Here is a 15,590-nt window from a genome sequence, read left to right as displayed (position 1 = left end):
AAGATATTTTCATCCCTCCTTTTCTCATTCTTCCAGCTCTAATACATTTTCTGTTGTCTAATTGTACTGACTGAAACTCTAGTAATGTTAAGTGGTAGTTGACTTTAAATGGGCATTTCTTTTTTTTTTAAATTTATTTATTTATGGAGAGACAGAGAACACTCGTGTGTGCCTGTGAGCAGAGTCGGGGAGGGGTAGCAGGAGAGGGAGAGAGACAATCTCAAGCAGACTCTGCTTGATTTTATTACACTGAGACCGTGACCTGAGCCAAAACCCAGAGCTTAACTGATTGAGCCATCCAATCTCTCCTAAATGGGCGTTTCTTAATTTGTTCTGAACTGTAGTCCATGTCCTTAGTGTTTCTCTCATTATGTCACTGACACTGGAGGCCAATATGTTTTCATCATGCTAAGAAAGTATCCTAATTTTTGTTTCATTGAAATTTTTAATATAAGTAGATGTTAAATTTTTTCAAATGCCTTGTTAGCATCTCTGGAGATGTTTGTATGAATTTTATTGATTATTTGTCGTTAACCATCCTAATGGATTATATAATATGAAAACACTCTTGTGTTGATAGAGTAAGCCCTGATTCAGCTTCAGAGTGCTGGTCGTCTCTGTAATATTTTATTTGAGTTGTTCACATCACTATAAGTAGATTGGTCTGTAGTGTTTTGTGTTGTCTTCACACTTTGATATCTTTGTTATATTTGTTTCATAAAAGCAAGTTTGTAAATTTTCTTTTCCTTGTGCTTTTAAAACTTTAAATGGCTTGGAATGATTTGGTTCTAAAAGTTTGGAATAAGTCTTTTGTAAAATTTTCTGAACCTGAGTCTTTGGTTGTATGGTGGGCTTCAGCAATGTGCTTATTTCTTCTGTGGTGATTGGCTTGTGTGCGCTTTCTCTTTCTTCTGGGGTTAGTATTAAGTTTTCCTAGAAAATTACCTATTTCCTGTTTTTCTGGTGTCAGTTTTGGGAAATTACATATTCTTCATGTATTACCCATTTCATCAAGGTTTTTTAACTTATTTGCATAGTGTTGTACAGTATAGTGTGTGTGTGTGTGTGTGTGTGTGTGTGTGTGTAGAAAGTTTACCTCAGTTTGAAGTTGCCTCCTTGGCATATCTTTTGCTGAGTATTAGCTAATGGTTTATCATATTTTTTCAAATAGAGCAGCTTTTACAACTTACTTTTCCTTTTTTTAAAAAGTGTTTTGCTTTGTGACTCAGTTTCTGCTTTTAGCTGTTTTATTTCATTCCATTCACTTTACAAAAGAATTTTGTTTTCACATTTCCTGAGTTAGATATTTAATTCATTCATTTTTATCTTTTCATTTTTCTTAAGTGCTTAATTTTCTCGAATGATGCTTTTGCCGTATTCCATAGATTGTGATATGTAATATTTTCTATTCTTTTTTTTTTTTTTAGTAATTCTATAATATTGTTCTCTCTTTCCCCTTTGAGCTAAGATATAAGTTAGTTTTAGTTCTTACACTTTCACATGGTAATCTTATGATTATAGAGAAGTCTTGCTACTCTATAAATATTACACATGTGAACCAAGTAGTTTAAGTTTGTACTTCACCCAGAGCTTTTGACCCAGGGGATATCCTGGGATGAACACCCCTCCCCTACCTTTCTCTCTCTCCTTTCTCTCTCTTTCTGTCTCCCTTCCTCTTGCTCCCTGTGTCACATACAACATTTGACCTCTGGAAGAAACAAATTAAAAGGTAGCTCCTTTATCTTCAGGTGGGGGGGGCAGCGGGGACATCCTTTATCATGAGAATCTTGAATTAGTAATAAAATTTAATGGGAAATTTATTTTTATGAAAATGTGTTTAACAGATAACTCTTGTACTACTTATGTCTTCAGGGAAGTAGTTTGGTAAAAGAAAAATGGCATTTACTTTTTTTTTTATTAATGTAAAGTATACTTTTCATTAGTTAGCATGAACAATATTTTAAATATTCTGGTTGGAGAGACGTTTTATTGGATATTTATTTTCCTATTGCTGATTCATAATTTGAAATGGTGTGTATGAATGTGTTTTATTTTTGGTGTTAGAATATATGATATTAGAATACAAAATACAAAAAGCCAATCATAAGCTTAAAATACTAATAGAGACAAATATTAGGCACTATTCTAAAGTGCAATTTATTTAAAGTGGAAGTTTATATTAGGAAGCATTTTTTCTAGGAGCACTGATTAGTTATGTAATCAGTATAAGATCTCCTGTTCCCTCTAATTCAAGGGTACCATCTTAGCTTTTTTAAAACAGAATTCTGAAAATATGTTTTTTGTAAAATGCAGGAAAAGAGAAAGATTCCTGTATTTCCCAATGGATCTGCCCCCAGCTCGGGGGGTGATACTCCTAAAGAGGCCGATCATCATGCTGGGCCTGAGCTACAGAGGACTGGACGGTGGGTACAAATACAGATTCGGTGTGGGAGCTTTTGGGGGACTAAGGGTTGATTTGACGAAGAAGGCAGAAAGTCTTTTTTTTTTTTTTTTTTGAAATGTATGGAAGTTAATCTTCTATAGTTTTTTTTAATATTTAAAAAAGTGCATTATTTTGTAAGTGTATGATATTATGGAAAATTATGCATTTTAAAATAATTTTACTAGTATATACTTGGATTTTGTGTTTGGCTTTAATTTAAAGTGAAATAATTTTTGGATCATACATTAGGAATATCAAGCAGTTACATAGTATATAGGGTAATTTACATTACCTATACAGAAGGTTCTTGAAGAAGGTGTGGAGTGCTATTAAAATTCTCCATATGAAGATAGAGAATTATGGGAACGAGAGGAATTGTAGCTGATATTTTTTGTGTGTGTGCCTAAAATTAAAACTCTTAAATGAGCATTATATCATGAGATAATATAAAATTAGACAGTGAAGCATAATTAAATCATGGTAATAAGCTCTAGAAACCTAGTTAGAAAAACTGTTGAAGATGTTAATTTTTGTAAAAATACAGAAATATTGCTGGGTACAAATATTGTCTTAAAATATTTTGTAGAAGTAGAGAAATGTTACAGTATTTCCATACTGTAGTAAAGCATGTGGATATTGATACAGTTATCCACTGGTGGTTGCTGTGAACGGGATAGAATTTGAATCTTAAATATTTGTTTAGCAAATCGGGTTATTTTATACAGACACATTAGGGGTATCGATGACATGACTAAAGAATACTATATAGAAGAAAAATAACAAGTGGCATACTGAATATAAAATTTAGATAAACTTAAACTCACGGTTTATTCATTGCCTAATATAGTCTCTGTGACTGTCATAGAGAATAAGACTGCCCTGGTGTAAAAGGTGGTGGTCTAATACTAGCTGTTAGTGCTATTTCTTAGTGACTGAAAAAAAACTATTAATCAGTTGTTGACTTGATGAGGCAGTTTGATTTTCTAGATTATCATTGGCACCTTTTTTATTGCAAGTTGATTTCCCTTGCTGTCAGATTATTTATAGAGTAACTTAAATTTGTCAATGTGTGTTTGGTATGTATTTCAGTATTAGCTTTAAAAAAAGGTAGAATGGTAAACCTCAAAACATCCAAAGCATTTTAAAGCATAAGATTAACTTTTTGGTGTAGTTTCTACAGTATTTTCTACAGAGTGATTGTATGTTTTATGAGTCACAAAACTTTATTGAATTATTGATTTGTCACTAGTATTTACTGAGTACCTACTTTGTCTTAGACAGTGTTCTAGACACTGGTGATAAAGGCAGTGAACAAGAAAAAGTCCCTACCCCTCCCAGAGCTTATGTTAGATGTATCCAAGAGTCTGATTAAAAAAAAAAAAATTGAAATGATAAGGCTTTGATGTGCAAATATAGATTTTAAGTTTCCTAATTAAGACCTCTTAGTTTTATTAATATGCGCATGAGCTTAAGTACATATTCAGTAAATTAAATGCACTGAAGTAGTTTTTAGGCTTTTCTCTTGACAAGAAATATTTATGTAATTGAAGTACTAATTTTAAAAGTCATTAAAATTATTTAATTCACTACTGACTGAGTCTAAGCACAACATAGTATATTCATATTAACGAGTATTTGGGGACTTACGATTTATATTATAATTGCCTTCCTGATATTTCTGACACTTTAAGATATATAATGTAGATAATAATTGATAGAATTGGTAATGCACATTTTCCTGAATGGAGTCTTAGGTCTTATTTATTTTTATTGTATATTTTCTTGTACATTTGTGTCTGAAATTACATTTACTCATATAAAATCATTTGCCTGCAGTCTTCTCAATATATAGTCAGTCCATAAAATACAGATGTTTATGTGTCTTTTAACTTAAGAGATCTGTCTTTCCTCTATCAGTGGATTAGACTAAATGAGTGTATCTTCTATAGTTTATATCATGATTTAAATAGGATATTAATTTTTGTTGACGAAACACTAGGCAGCAGCAGTTTTATGTAGCCCATAGTTTTAGTTTGAACTAGCTAGAATCCTCTAGTGTACAGTTTGACGAGTTTCATCTCACCTATTTAGGCTTTTTGGTGGTTTGATACTTGACATCAAAAGGAAAACACCTTTTTTCTTGAGTGACTTCAAGGATGCATTAAGTCTACAGTGCCTGGCCTCGATTCTTTTCCTATACTGTGCCTGTATGTCTCCTGTAATCACTTTTGGAGGGCTGCTTGGAGAAGCTACAGAAGGCAGAATAGTGAGTACAAAGATTGGTAGTGGCCAGGCTCTTAGCTCTTCAGAGGCAAGTGTCTGTATGCATTTGTCTCACTATTCATACTTTATTTGAAGAGTCTACCCACAGCATGATTAACCTGTCCCAAAGCAGACTTCCCCCAAAGGTAATTGCTATGGAAAACATGGGGAAGCCATTTGAGCAGGAGAAGATGCACAGTTGAGGTAAAAAAAAAAAAAAAAAAAAAAAAAAAAAAGAAAAAAAAAAAAAGAAAAAAAAAGTTTATCCTGGCTTGCTGGATGAATGGTTTTATAAATTGAGTAAAAGGCTTGTATTGTCTTTGTTGTGGGGAGTGGGGAAGGGGTGGTGGTGGGAGACAAATTGAACCGATGCTGGGTGGGTCTTGGGTGGGGGAATTTATCAATGGTGCTACTTGATATCCTGTAAGGTATCATAGGATTAGTTAGAGCCATGTGATTAATATTAACTCATCGGCCCTGGTGGGTAGGCCCTGACTCAACAACTAGACTTTGGAAGTTGTAGACAAATGGTAGATTTTTAGTGTTGTTTATTTTGCTGTTATTAAATTTGTATAAAGGTAGATAACGTTTTAATTAGAAAGTATAACTGAAAACTGCATCCATATTTTGATATGACTAAAATGAAAGTTTTAATGATTTTTTGTTCTTGGTAATGATGTATAAGGGGCTGTGGGAGGCATGGTAACAGTATCCAGTGCTTTGTAAAATCTTGAAAGACTTTTTTTTTTGTTTACATACATTTTAATGCCATTTAAATAAGATGATTTGTAATTCTTGAATGTATTTTATTTAATTATATTTACTCTTGGGAGGAAATTCATTTTTTACAGAGAAAAGATTTAAAAAATAACCAAAAGCTAAGTAATGGTAATTATTCACTTAAAGTACTTCATGAGCTGAACATGAGACAAACTTAACAACTGAAATTTCCTTTGAAACTCAATTTATTTTTGATTATTTAGACTCTTTTACCTCATTCTGCAATCGTTGTATCAAGGGAATCTATTTTTAGTAAGTTGCTTTTATGTGCTGTCTCAAACTGTAAATGTAACTCTGCTGGTCCCCCTGGAGATGTGTCTCATCTGTTACCATTGTGGAAATGCTGCTTGCTTTTGGACTATCTTGCACTGCCTGCCCTTCTCATCCTGCTACTTAATACCACGTGCATGTGGTAGTGCTTTAGGCATCGGAGGAATATAGACAGGTGTAAGATGAGCATGTGTCTTCTGTCCTCAAGGGATCCTAACCTAAGAGAAAAAGATAAGACAGTGTATACATAGGTAATACGTCATGGTGTGCTGTGCGACACATGAGTGAGATCAAGAAGAGCTGTGGCAGCTGAAGTACCAGAAATAGAGAAATCAGGAGCGTTACGGAGGAAGGTGATACAGAGATGATGCATTTGTTTTCAGGTGCTTTATTGGAACCTCAGGTAGGAGTTACAGTACCAGAGTTTGTGGAGTGGTAAGGAGGAAAAATAAAGGTTGGGAATAGATGAGGTTAACGAGGGAGAGAATTTATAGTGACTGGAGAGGGAAAAGGTGGGAAGTTACACTTGTGGACTAGAGGAAGATGAAAATGAGGAGGAAAATGGCTTGGCAGATTAGACACAGGCACCGTCAGAACTTCAGGAGAGGAATCAGATGATGTGATTTTGCAAAAACCAAAATTAGAGGCTTTGAGAAAGAGGAAAGATGAGCATGGATTGGTCAGTGCCATGCAGTGGAGAGGCGTATGGGGAAGATACTGGTAGGGCTTCTGATGGGTACAGTGGAAACTTCTGAATGTGACGAGGGGAAGGCAGTGTGGTGGGGCTGTGATTTCTTTAGGGAGAGATACCTTTCAGTTTGGGAATGAACATAAAAACAGTTGAGAAATTGGAAAAAGAATAGATCTGGATAAAGGAACTAGTAAATGTGCCAATAAAGGGTGGGGGAGAGGAGTGGCAGAGTGGTAAAGAGAAGATCTTCATCTGGCAGGTTCTGCCTTTTCAACGTGATGTTGGGAAGGGAAACTGTAATTTTGTGCCTATTTGCCCCCCTCCCCCAGCGTTAGCATTTATTTGCCATCTCCTTGCTTCTCTTCTGAATTTTTTGCTTTCTATGTCTAGATACCATTTAGACATTTTTTTCTTTGACTTGAGCTCTGCTTAAATTCATTCCTAAGTTATGCATATTCTAATTGAACTAAGGGTTTTATAATGGTTTAGCAGTTAATATGGACACTTCATTTTGCCATATATATGTGAGTTTGATCCTATTTTTATAGTAGTAGTTGAGTAATGGTTTTACTGCATACTATTACTTTTGTGATTTTGGTTTTGGGAGATGCTGTTACTGCTGACGATGAGATTTACTGCCATTTATTGAGTGCATTCTGTATGGCAGCCTGTAGGCTTGCTAGGTGTATTCACAGCCACAGCTTCATTAAGTCATCCTGGCTATGGTCACTCCTATTTAAAAATGAGAAAGGTTGGGCTTGAAAAGTTTGAGATATGGCTGCGGCTTAACGTCTCTTAGTAATGGATCTTCTGCTCAAATCTGGTTTTGAAGCCCTGCTCTTGCCTGCTGCTGTGCTGTCCGCCAGGTCTAGGAGGGATGTTTCTCACAAGCTTGTTTTTCTTGCCTTGCCTTTACCAGTGGTGGGCTTTTCCTTTCTTGAAAGTGCCTTCCAGTTGACCTTGATGTTTATAAATGGCAAACTGCTCTTCTCTTTCTGATCCCTCCCCTCTGTCTAGTGGCATAGCATATACCCCTTACTGTCTATTAACCTAATCAGTTAGAATGTAATATTGGTAGTGGTACAGAGTCAACATACTAGCTTTGAAGTAAACTCTCCTGAGTCTTACATTTTCTTATTTTATCTTTTTTTACCAAGCTTTAATAGTAAGGTACTTCTTCGTTTAATGGTTGCTATGAGTTTTTTAAAGAAATTTTCCATCTATTTTAGGATAAAAGCATTTTATTTTTGATATCTTTGGTTAAGCCCATCATATAAGATGAATTTCTTTAAAATGTGTGGAAAATTGCTCTTTAGAAATCATTTTGAGAATGATAGCATCATTTGTTAATTTCTGATTTATTTGAAAAAAATTTTTTGTGCATACCATATGGAGTATTTAATATGTTTTCTGTTTTTTTTTTTAAGTGAACTATTTCAGGCATAACAAAAACATCCAAAATAACATTTTTGTACTCCCCACAAGCTTAAGAAATAAAATACCTATAGATAGAGTTAAAATCTCTGTGTCTCTCTTTCATTTACTCCTCCCTCCTGGCTTCCCACAATACTGTGTTTTGAATAAAGGTTGATTGTACAAGTTTACTTTTAATATGAAAACAAAGCAGTTTTCCATATGTATTTAAAATGTTTTTGTAATTACCCATATTTAAAATTTAAATTTGACTTAAAAGTTGTATCTGCTTTATATTTTTAACTACTTGATTAGTATTTTTACTTTGCAGATATCTTACGTGTATTATAGTAGGATAGAGATACGTTTATGATGTATTACTTCTATTCATTTCTTTTTTCCTTAAACAGAGTGCAATAGAGTCTCTTTTTGGAGCATCATTAACTGGGATTGCCTACTCGTTGTTTGCTGGGCAACCTCTAACAATATTGGGGAGCACAGGTCCAGTTTTAGTGTTTGAAAAAATTTTATTTAAATTCTGCAGGTATGTAATTGTTATTTACTTATCACATGTGTTTACATATGTGTATAATTATGTTGTTTATTAACTTTAGTTAAAAGTTCATCATGTATTTAGTAGCGGAAAAAGAGGATCTGATCAATAAATATATTTTCAGTATTTCGGGGCTAGCATGTGGTTGACCGTACTCTGGCCCCTTCCCAGCATGCCTACCCCAGTCACCTTGAGTATAAAATCAGTGGAGTTGAGTCCTGGTCAACAAATCACTTGGGCAATAAAAATCCTTTGTTCAAAAAAATTTCAACCCACTAAGAAGGTGTTAATCTAATTGTTGATTAGTTGGTATGTTGGTCTTATAAAAGAATTTTAAAAAGAGGTGAATCTTGGAGGCTCCGGCTGACTTTATCAGTCAGTCCTGTTTACCAGAAGGAACTGTAGCTGTCTGTGAGAGGTGTCCGTTTCCAGGGGCAGGGTTGTTCACAGTGGGAATCAGCCCAGGGTACTATAGCTGGTAGACCTGGGATTTGACATGGCCAGTACTATTTCTTTGGTGAGATAAATGTAGTTGAATATTTTAGCCTGAAACAACTTGATCCCATTAAATATTTGCTTCGTCTAACTCATCTTGTTCTGGTTCTTTCTTCACTGAACAAGCTGATTCTGATTCCAGTCTGGCATGCTAGCTGCCTAGACTAGGGGAGAATGCAGGGACCTGAAGTGTTCTGGACCCTGAGGTCTTAAAGTAATTTCTTACTTGACATGGAATTTAAAAAATGAAGTCACTTTCTGTGATGATTCTGGTGGCAAGGGGGATGGTATTGTTGGCAATGGAGGGGACAGGGGTGTGGTTACCATGTTGGCATAGAGCTTCTGGGGCTTCAGAGAGTCACATCCAGTTGTTCTATAGAATGTACCTCTGTCGTTTACTCCTCAGAACTGATTTCAAAGTGAGGTCTTTGTTTTTGAAATATTAATTGCCTGGTAGGCTTTCAGTGTGACTCTTTTATATAAGTAAAATGTAACCATTATAATTCTGTTATCTTCAGTTACAGCAGAAACATACAGAGAGCTTTCTTTAGTCATTATTGTTATCCTGTAATTTGCTCTTTTTAGGAATCTTTATGTTTTTTATACTCTTCTTATTGCCTGTTAGGAGATTTTAATTAAAGATATACATTGCCATGTGTGTATGTTGATCATGTTCACGTTTTTTCCCTAAACAGAGATTATCAGCTTTCCTATCTGTCTTTAAGAACCAGTATTGGTCTGTGGACTTCTTTCTTGTGCATTGTTTTGGTTGCAACAGATGCGAGCAGCCTTGTGTGCTATATTACTCGATTCACAGAGGAGGCTTTTGCGGCTCTAATTTGCATCATATTCATCTACGAGGCTTTGGAGAAGCTCTTTCATTTAGGAGAAATATATGCATTTAATATGCACAACAATTTAGATGAACTGACCCACTACTCGTAAGTGTTTCCGTTTTCCCCATCATTAAAATGTATTTTTATAGAGATGTCTGAGCCAAAAAAAGATGAATTTTTTTGCATTGCGATGTTCATTTATATCTAGCTGTAACTACCCAACTAGCCATATGGAGGTTGACTTGTTTGTTACAGATGAGATTTTACCAGAGCACTCAATGAATATAAATACAGTTGAACAAATTCAGTCATTTTATTCCCTGAAACAGCTTATTCAAGTGTGTGTATTTTTGGTCTTCTGTTTGAATTGAATCAGTCAATTTAAATTCAATTGTTTGGTACCTAATCACCAGCTATTTGAATCAGGCAATTATATTAGATCTTGTATTCTTTAGCCAAGTCCTGAATGTAGGATGTAATATTTCTTACATTTTTCTTTTTCTTTTTTTAATATATATAATATATATATTACATATATATTTTTAAGATTTTATTTATTTATTAGAGAGAGAGAAAGAGAGAGAGCGCACAAGAAGGAAGGAGAGGGAGAAACAGGCTCCCCGCTGAGCAGAGAGCCCAGTGCAAGCCCTTAGCTGAAGGCAGACGCTTAACCGACTGAGCCACCCAGGCACTCCTATTTCTTACATTTTTCATGTTCTGCATTTTCATTAACATTTTTGAAGTCTGATAATTTTTATTTGAAGTTTAAGTATAGTGTCAGTACTGTCATGCTATTTGGTGCAGTATTTTCTTTGTGATAAAATCATGAATTGAAAATAAGACTCTAGAATAAAATAAGATTTGAAAAGTAATTATAATAGTTACAAAAGGTTGGCAAATATATTCAATAAAGTCAAGTCGGTTATTAAAATTAAATGTATCTAGGTAGATCAAGGCCTGTATTTGCTTTCTTGAGCAGTCATGCTTGGTGTAAATGTGATCCTGCATTTGACACTTAATGGAGAAAGTGGTTACCAAAAAACAAGGGTACAATTCCCTCCTTCTGCCTACTAAGCCCCAAATCCCTGTGCTCTCCCCCTTCCCTCGATCCATTCCTTGCATACTCAACTTTGATGGACAGAGTAGGGAGGGATATGAAAATTTCTATGAGAGATTGACCTGTTTGAGATTAGAGACACTCTGATGCCAACTCTGTTTTGTGCTATCTTTTTTGCTCTTAAACTAGTTTATTTTTTAAGTGTTATTCTTGTTTTTTTTTCTCTTTCCCTATTCCTTTGACCTTTGTGTGGCATGGCTTTCACAGCTAGTGCCAGCCAGTCAGAACAGTGCTTGCTTCTGGTTAACTGAGTAATCGCATGTGATCGCAATGTGTTCAGCTGACATCCTGTGAGCATTGGCAGGCTCTGTGTTAGCAGGGTTGCGTAATTCATATCACATGTGCCTTAATTGTTCGTATCATAGCTCCTTTGGTGTATGAAGAAACTGAGTCTCATGGAGGTTAAAACCTGTCTTGGGTCAAACAGCTAGTAAAAGATAGAACATGGAATGCATCCAAAGTCCAGCCTCTTCTTGCCTGTTCTCAAAACAGCTCATAATCTAATTGGGAATATTCCTGTGTATTTCTTCTTTTTTTTTTTTATTATTTTTTTCTTCCTTTTTTTTCCCTTTAAATTCACATTTAGATATCTCTTCGCTTGTGTGCGCTTTTAGCTTTTCTTTAGGTGAGGTAGTTATGGATATGAACTGAGCTCTCTGATCTCCTTATGACCTTCCTAGTTTTGTCCTGATGAAAAACCATGTTTTATTTATTTCTTTAAGAATAAATGTTAAGATCAGTAAAGGCTGAGCATGAGTAGGAGTATGGCTTTGTTGGGAATCTGTGTCTTGTGTATGTGTGGGTGGGGAGGCAGAGCAGCTCCCCTGGGGGTTAAGGTAAGATTTAGTGGAGAGTGACCTTGCTAAACATGGTGGTATCTTGTCATATTTTTGAAGAGAATAGCATCCCTCCCCAAGAGATATATCTAACAAGTTTCATTAAGATACTCTGTAAAATATCATTCTGTTGGTATTTGTATATTGTGTTTTATTTACATAAACCAGATCTTGTTCTGTTCCATTGTTTCTGATGTGTTTTCACTTTCTAGTCTCCATGCATTGCAGCACTGGAAGAAAGTTGAATTAAAAGCCTGGGTGGCTCAGTCTGTTAGGCATCTGCCTTCGGCTCAGGTCCTGATCTCAGGGTCCTGGATCGAACCCCATGTCTGGGCGCCCTGCTTGGCAGGGAGTTTGCTTCTCCCTCTCCCTTTGCCCCTCCCCCCAATATGTGCTCTCTCTCTCTCTCAAATAAACAAGAGCTAACAAAACAATAAAAGAGCTACCACATTGTGTGATTGATTTAATAAAATTGATTTAATAAAACATGAAATGCAGGACCCTTAAAATTTTATCCTTTTCTCATTTCTCAGATGTGTATGTGTTGAACCTCCAAACCCTAGCAATGAAACTCTCAAAATATGGCAGGAAAAGAATTTAACAGCAGATGATATTTTCTGGGGGAATCTCACTGTTTCTGTGAGTACATGACCAAGTAAAGGATTTTGCAATATTAACCTAGTTCTTTAACTTTTTATGAGTAGACCTACATTTTCTTCTTGATCAGTAGGTGTGATGTGTTTTCAGAATTTAGTGTTGTGTTGTGCAGATAGGACTTGTCATATGGTTATGTATCAGGTAGTAAAAAGTGTAGGCTAAAAGAATGAACCTGGTAGGGGGGATAAAAATGGACTAAATGTGACTTCCAAGATTTAATTATTAAAAAAGTGTGAAAATACTTCTGGTTTCTAATTCCAGGTAGATTGGAGGTTGATAAATTCAAAGAAAGTGTTTGCTAGGACTTTGGTTGCATATACTGGAGTTGACAGAACAACCCACATCCATTTGTCCTCCTCTCCCTGTATCAGTGTATCTGCTCCATGAACAGCTTATTTAGAAGATCATGAGTGCTTTCCTAATGTCCTCGATGGCAAGCTGAATTTGGTTTAACTGTGGTCTAGTAGTCCACTCTGCAGTCTAGTCTGTAGAGACTAGTGTATCTTAAGCACATAAGAAAGGAAACAGGACAAAAACATGTAATGAGCACCTACTGTGTACTGAATACTATCACATATTCTTGTATTCTGTTGGGAAATGTTGTCCTGGCCCTAGAATATCTGTTTTAGGGCACTTCCCAGATTGGGCTTTGGGATTAAGGTATAAAGTGATTCTAGCAATATCAGTTAAAACCAAGATCTCTTGAGCTTCTTGGTGCTTTTTATATCATATAAGTGAGCGTAGATCATTGTTTTCTCACTAAAGATAATAATTATATTATTGGAAGGGTACCATCTGCAGTTTCATCTCACTGATAATTTAAGTCTGTATGGTACAGTACAGTAGCCATTGGCCACATGTGTCTATTTAAATTTAAGTTAAATAAGTTAATTAAATGTTTAGTTCTCAGTTGCCCTAGCCATGTTTCAAGAGCTCAGTCAGTTCTCCTGCTACATTGGACAGTGGAGATAACAGAACATTTCCGTCATCACAGAAAGTTCTGTTGGACACTGCTGATTTAAAGCATTATGTATCAGTGATCAACTTAGATTAATGCTTGACTGTTTTATATTCAAAAACCCAGTCTTGCTACGAAAGAGGTCGAGTTAATAGAGGTGCTCAAATGAAAGTGATCTGTTAAAGAAAAAAAAAGAAAAACCTCATTCCATGGTGAATAAGAGGTCTTGATATTACAGATGCAGGTCTTTTGAGTGTATTTTCTTGATATTCAAAAGGCCCATGGTTTTTGTTTGTTTTTTATGCTTATAGCTTTTATTTTTGTGATCCATTTTGTAAATTTGTAGCATTACTAATCTCAGCAGTTGGAAATTGAGAATAATGGAAACTTTAACTATTTTTCTCTTGGTAAACCTGAGTTGTGTTTCTTAAAATGAGTCTCATTGGAATATAAGTAAGAGAAAAATGACGTTCGTGGCATGTATCATTGTTAATCTCTGGTTGCCTTTCAGTACTTTTTCCCCGAAAGGAAAATTAGGTCAATAAATTTCTATAATTGCATTATATTATGCCATATAATTAAGATTTTTAAAAAATAGAAATACTATTTGAATGGTTGCTCTACTGCTCCTAGTCCCATGCTTTAATCCCTTTGTTTTAAGTCAGAAAAGCCAACCAGTTTTGTTCCTGATATGAATTTATCACTATAGCTATTTCTTATTCAGCATTGTAAATAGACACAGTAGTAATTTTCTGTTGGTTGCATTTGTTTTAAGCAACTTGTTTAAAAGTAAAGGAAAGATAGTAAAATTGTGGACCAGCAAGAATGCATACAAAATATTTGGGAATTACTGTTCACTCTAAGGCATTCACTAAAGGGAATACGGAATCGAAAGGAAAGGACTGTGTGGTGTAACTTGGCAAAATACTGTATTTCAGTTCAGTGACTTAAGATATACCTATTTTTCAAACTGTAACATCTCTGAACTCGGTATATCTTACAGTTGATGATGTGTTAAAGTTGACTTGACAGTGTTTTTTCTTTCTAAGTGAAGTACAAAATAATGGCATGTCTTCAGTCACTAGCATCTTTGAGTCAATGGAGTTCATTGGTAATTTATTAGATACCTGAGAATCTTCTTCATTCTCACCTTTTTCTATTTTTTTTTCCTCCTTTTTTCCCCAGGAATGTAAGACCTTTCACGGTGTATTTGTAGGATCAGCCTGTAGTCTTCATGGACCTTATATTCCAGATGTGCTCTTTTGGTGTGTCATCTTATTTTTCACAACATTTTTTCTATCTTCATTCCTCAAGCAATTTAAGACCAAGCGGTATTTTCCTACCAAGGTAATTGGGATGTGATTTTGGAGTCCTGATAATACTCATGTTTTAGTTTTTGTTACCTTGGTTTATTTCAGAACGGTAATACATTGTTTGGGGTTAATACTTGATATCAAATAGTTGTGAAGAACTTATTTATAGTGAAAAATGTATATTACATTTCTGAACTAACAGGAAGATAATGGTGCCTTGAGGAATGGGATGGTAGTACGTTAGTTGTGAAATGTGTTTCTTCTCTTTTTGAAAACATATTACATACAGTGTATTTCATGGACATGTCATCACTAATTAAAAACCTTATTCATACTTTCTAGTGGCATATTTTAATCTGAAAGATGACAATTATTTAGAAAGGACACACAGTCTTTCTGTGTTTATTTTAACACAATCCCTTTAATATAGGTGCGATCGACAATCAGTGACTTTGCTGTATTTCTCACAATAGTAATAATGGTTGCAATTGACTACCTTGTAGGAGTTCCATCTCCTAAACTTCATGTTCCTGAAAAATTCGAGGTAAGGATTTAAATATTTGGTTATTTGTGACGTGGGAATACCAAACTATTTTAAAATTAGATACTTTGTAGGAATATATATATATATATTTCACATACATAAAAGATGACAAGATGTGAAGAGAGTAGCGAACCTATTTATGAAGTAAGCAAGAAGGTATCAAAGTTAGTCCCATCAGGGAGAGTGAATGAAAATACTCATGGTAAGTACTTGGGAGTCATTTAAAAAATTTGAACCTGCTGTGGTAGCTGGAGTTCATGATGTATTTTCCAGGCAAAAGAAACATTCTTTATTCCTTTATAAGGAAGTGACTCAAACTTGAATTTAAAATTGTAACAAGGAGATCCTCGTTAAATTTCTAGTAGGGTGGTGTATGTGACAGTAAATGGAATGCTCCGTGTCAGGAGAGAATCAAATGTATT

At 35.0% G+C, this 15,590-nt stretch overlaps 1 protein-coding gene across 10 annotated transcripts in view; it reads left to right on the top strand.

Moving 5' to 3' along the window:
* The window catches only part of SLC4A7 (solute carrier family 4 member 7), a 108,147-nt gene that overhangs the window by 68,747 nt on the left and 23,810 nt on the right, over positions 1 to 15,590 (top strand). For all 10 annotated transcript variants that reach the window (XM_034662099.1, XM_034662095.1, XM_034662096.1 and 7 more), the window contains 7 exons: positions 2,314 to 2,423; positions 4,535 to 4,709; positions 8,270 to 8,403; positions 9,603 to 9,848; positions 12,230 to 12,335; positions 14,497 to 14,658; positions 15,055 to 15,168. In XM_034662099.1, the coding sequence (XP_034517990.1) occupies positions 2,314 to 2,423; positions 4,535 to 4,709; positions 8,270 to 8,403; positions 9,603 to 9,848; positions 12,230 to 12,335; positions 14,497 to 14,658; positions 15,055 to 15,168 (1,047 nt within the window). The remainder of the gene's footprint in view (positions 1 to 2,313; positions 2,424 to 4,534; positions 4,710 to 8,269; positions 8,404 to 9,602; positions 9,849 to 12,229; positions 12,336 to 14,496; positions 14,659 to 15,054; positions 15,169 to 15,590) is intronic.

Source organism: Ailuropoda melanoleuca, chromosome 6 (assembly GCF_002007445.2).
Source record: "Ailuropoda melanoleuca isolate Jingjing chromosome 6, ASM200744v2, whole genome shotgun sequence".
Classification (NCBI taxonomy): domain Eukaryota; kingdom Metazoa; phylum Chordata; class Mammalia; order Carnivora; family Ursidae; genus Ailuropoda; species Ailuropoda melanoleuca.
This window is presented reverse-complemented; position numbering and strand designations above follow the sequence as displayed.